Raw genomic sequence first — 4,843 nt, forward strand, 5'->3', positions numbered from 1 at the left:
ACATGGAGCTAGATACTATTTCACATCATGTGCACTGTCGTACACAAATCTGAGACATTAGGCTTCTGAAGCTCAGTATGGTAAAAGAGAAAACATACAAAAGTTCATTTCAGTATGAAAATCTGTTTGCATGTGCAGATAGAAAAATTATATTCGAGATGTCCAGGGGTCTAAAAAGTGGCACAGTAAAATCAACCTTGGGCTGCAAACAAAGGGGGAAAAAATCAACCCAAAGTGCAGTTGGTTTAAAAAGATATAAGCCCCTTAAAATAGATGCTAAAAGAAAAAGAAAAGTTCTACTTAACCGCACCAGAGCCGGCACAGTAAGGACATACTAGTAATAGGTATCAATATAATTTTAAGCCATAAACAGAGAAGAGAAAAGCAGCCATGTTTGGGTATTTTTAAGTTCAGCTCTTCTATGTAAAGTCTGTTTAGTAAATTAATAAAGGCCTAGATGAGCCCAAATGTACACTTGATTTTGATATTCACCTTGCTCTTTATATTGATCAGACCCTTGGACTGTTAAATACCCTGTTGCTAGGACAAGTCACATAACTTAAGATGGCTTCCTGCTCATTGTTCTCAACTCCTCTTGAGTTTAGCAGGCCTTTTAATGAATTAATATAAAAAAATTAAAATCACTAATCTCCATTCAATTTTGATTAAATGATAGGTTTACTGGAACCTGATTTGTAGACTACTCTTTGATAAATAAAAAATATTTTTGAGCCATTGTGGAACATACAGGAGAGGAAATAGCTCTGACTTATTTGTTATACACAATACCTAGCAAGAACAGGCTCTATATTTCAAATGCTTCACTTTAGGTTTTTAGAAAAGTTCATTCATACCAGAACATTTTGTTTGTTGTTCATTAAGCTTGTAGCCCTCGTAGCAGATGCAGGTGTATCCCACAGGCAAATTAACACAGTGTCCTGCTCCACAGATATCGGGGTTCACTGTGCATTCATTGATTTCTGAAGAAACAAACAAACCAAAAAGTTTACTTTAAACTATCCTTACTATTTGTATGAGTAGGCAATATTCAGTTATTCCAAGGAAAAGAAGAGAAGCCCTGAAAGCAGCTGTGAACCAAGTTGCTCATTCAAGCATTTATCTAATGAGCAACTGAGGGTAGAAACACCTGATATCACATTTATGCCACCACAAAAATTATGATAGCATAAATGGCAAGCAAATAGATTTCCCTACCCTTTACTGCAGCACACAAGTGACCTCAATGGAAGGTAGTGTTAAATAGTTCTGCTTTATTGCAACAGATGTCTATTTGCTCTGTGGCACAAGAATGCGGGTAGCCCAGAGCTGCCTGCACTCTCCAGCCATCCCAGGCAGGTGCTCTGGGGGCTTGGGGAGCTCATTCATGTATACCCTGTGGAACTCCCAAGCAGGATCAGGTCCCTCAAGCTTCAACAACTGTGCAGGTCCCGTGCTGCCTGGCAGCTCCTTGCCAGGGCCTATGCTGGCTTATGCTTTCCCCAGTGTGGAGCCTGGTGTGGACAGATGAGGTGCCAGGGATTCCCCAGGTCCCATGCCACTTCACACTGGGACCCACACCTCTATGTGAGGCATGGTCAGTGAGGGATGTGAGAGAATCCCTGGGCAACATCCTTCATCCAATAAAGCGGATCAGCTGTGACTGGATGCGTCCTGATACAACTGATCTGCTTTGTTTGGTGACATCTGTTTTACCCTCATTCAAATGACCTAAAAAAGGATCTCTTGCAGGACGCTGATGGTGGTGATTCGGATAGTGGATGTGTCTACACATGCACATTTAATGCACATTAGCCCAATTTAAGGTGCATTAAGGTTGCGCATCTATATGAGCCTTAAAAATAGTGATTGTAGGCTATTTGAGCCTAAATTTGATACCTGCATAAAGCAGGTAGGCAGGGGCAGGCATAAAGCAGGTATCACATTTATCTGCAAATAGCAAAGTTGCACTAGTTGAGCTAATGCGCATTAACCTGCATTAATGCACCTTAGTGTGTGCATGTGTAGACATGTGCTTCAATCACCTTAATGCGCATTAGGCTACTGCTTAAGTTTAGGCATGCGTAAAAGCACATGTAGATATGTCCAGTGTTAAGAAAAACTTTGATGGTGGAGAAGCTGTACTTTGCTTGAGATATAATACAAATTTCCTGAACTCCAATGATTCATTAAACAGCATAACACCTCTAAATATGAGTTATGTTCAGTACACTGGCCTGTACACTAATATTGTGTTCTATAATATAAAACTCTCCCAGTTTCAATTCAATATGACATTATTCTTTCTGAGCTCTAAAATGTTGTGTAGTGCTAAATAGTTGATGCATTTCATCCCATAATGAAGATCATCATTTAGGCTTGATTAGACAGGAAAAATGTTGTGTATGGAAAAAAAGAAAACAAAGAATTGGAGTAAGACGGTGTTTTGGCCTGTAAAATTCTGAAATATCAATCATAAGTTCCTGCCACCTACAAGATTGAAACATTTCAAACTAGATGTATTATAATTTGCATCAAACGTTCCACAGTGGGACTGTCCTTTCAAACAGAAAGGGCTAGCATGTTGGTAGAAGTGGCTTCATTTCAGTGAGGTAAAATGACTCTTAGGCAGGGGCGGGCAATTATCTTGAGCAGAGGGCTGCTTACTGAGTTATGGCAAACCACTGAGGGTCACATGACAGGCAGCCAGGGGCAGATACATTTTAATTTTCTAAATTTCTGTAGGCCGGATAGAATGGCCTGGTGGCCGCATCTGGTGCATGGGCCGCATTTTGCCCACCCCTGCTCTTAGGTTTCTAAAAGCACATCTTGAAATTCTGGAAAGGAACGTTTGTGATGCTGCCTAAATGTAAGACTTTCTATGGAAATAGTTATAACTATGTTTAGCTGGAGCTAAAGTTAAGAGAACATAGGAGTAATCTAAAAGTAAGGAAAAAAATTACAAAAGGATAATTACCTCCAAAAGAGGTAACTAAATTCAAGCATGCTAAAGAACGAAAGGGCACAGGTAAAGCACTGAAAACCACCGTAACTCTGCCTTTCAGTGACATCAGTGTCCGGCTTTCCTTTCTTTAATCTGTTCTGACTTAGGTTTTTATCCTGCAAATTCTTTCTGATTCTGTCTCTTGAAGATTCTGAAATTGTTTGAGAGTGAATTTGAACAGAATATTGTTCTATTTATGTTGAATTAAAAAATATCATGAATCATTTCCTCTAAGGCACACCCTTGAACTTCTAGTTCCATTGCCTTTTCCTGGGGAAGCTAAGGACCTGTGCAATGGGGCCAGAAAGCTGCCAATTTTTCCTGTGTCAGAGTTGACATAGCTAGGTCATTCACCATCATCCCCTCCCAGATTTGGGTAGAGAACTGATTGGGCAGAAAGGGCAAGGTCACAACATTGCTGTACTGCAAATTCCAGTCTGACGTAATTTGTGAGTAGAAATCTCAGGTATAATGGAAAAGCTATAGAATAATTGGAAAAGGCAGCTACATGATCATAGAAAGACAGGATGATACTTTCTACTTCCACAGTTAACATAAGACTATTTAACAGAGGAGCAGATCTGACCCCAACTTATACGCAAAGACATTAATTTCAACAGGAACATAGAGGTCATAAATCAATCAAAGATTTTCTTCTTTAAATCATCTTTATCTTGGAAATAAGATGGTGAAAAGTGATGAACTGGGGAATCTACGTTTTTAAGAAACCCATTAATAAGGTCATCCTACCCGTACGTATGCATATACAACTTTATTAAAGCCCAATGGAATTGCATGCCCATTAGTGTGAACAGGAAATAGTATATAACAGTGGGAGCCAACCTTTTTGGCAGGTGTCCCATGAGCTAAGTCCTGTGCTCTCCCTGAATGCCACTTCAAGCCCCTTCTCCTGTTTGACCTGCTGCTCTGCTTTTTGCTCCCTGCCCCCTTTGCTGCCATTCTGCCTGTTCCCTCTCCAATCTGTTGCATGCCACACCAAAGAAGCTGCCTGTACCACTGGGTTGGCCATCCTTCGTCCAAGATAATCTTGCTTTGACATCTATATTGATTATAATATCTCTTTTATCATAAAATATGTGTCTGTGTATTCCAGTTATTTTAAAAGATTGAATAGTTACAGCTGAAAGGAGCAACAAACCTGATATCAGACAGCTGCACATTTATCCTTCTATAAATATGCAGATTAGATTGCATTACTTTAATTTTACAGAAAGGGATAAAGAGACAGTAGACTGTTACATTGTCTATAACGTTAAACCATTTTAAAAGGGGAGAGAAGACTTGCAACTTGGGAACATATATCAGCTATTCTGATTTAACTGTTACATATGCCACTCCTATACCCGTGTAAGTGCGTTATACTGCTGTAACTTTAAACTGGAACAAAAGAGATTGCAATAGTTTAGCTCCACTTATATCAGTTGGGAAGCCGAAAGATTTAACAGTTATACTGGAATGGCTTATATTCAAAACTATTACATCTGTCCACACCCTCAGTTAATTAATCCCCAATGAATCAATCTTCTACAACAGATTTGAACTATTAAGTCAAATAGACATTTACTTGTTAAGCTGACCAGGAACAATTCGCAGTGACAGCACACATAGTTCTAACCAGATCCATACTAGATTTGGCTGCCTTATTATTGGGAATATGATAACTGGGTTAAATACAAGGATTTTTAAAAACTGTAATAACAATTTCACTTTTTAATTTAAAAATATTCTGCCTTAGACTATAGTTCATAAATATGTTTTGAAGATTAAACCTAGTTTAAGGCCCCTTCTTGCCAGCCTTGTTAGGCTCTTACTGAGAACATT

The 4,843-nt window shown here is 39.0% G+C and overlaps 1 protein-coding gene across 3 annotated transcripts in view; it reads right to left on the reverse strand.

Annotated features, from left to right (window-relative positions):
- LTBP1 (latent transforming growth factor beta binding protein 1) overlaps positions 1-4,843 on the reverse strand; it is a 212,997-nt gene that overhangs the window by 80,199 nt on the left and 127,955 nt on the right. For all 3 annotated transcript variants that reach the window (XM_025193791.1, XM_025193792.1, XM_025193793.1), the window contains exon 12: positions 855-980. In XM_025193791.1, the coding sequence (XP_025049576.1) occupies positions 855-980 (126 nt within the window). The remainder of the gene's footprint in view (positions 1-854; positions 981-4,843) is intronic.

The sequence above is a fragment of the Alligator sinensis genome, unplaced genomic scaffold (genome assembly GCF_000455745.1).
Source record: "Alligator sinensis unplaced genomic scaffold, ASM45574v1 scaffold1473_1, whole genome shotgun sequence".
NCBI lineage: Eukaryota > Metazoa > Chordata > Crocodylia > Alligatoridae > Alligator > Alligator sinensis.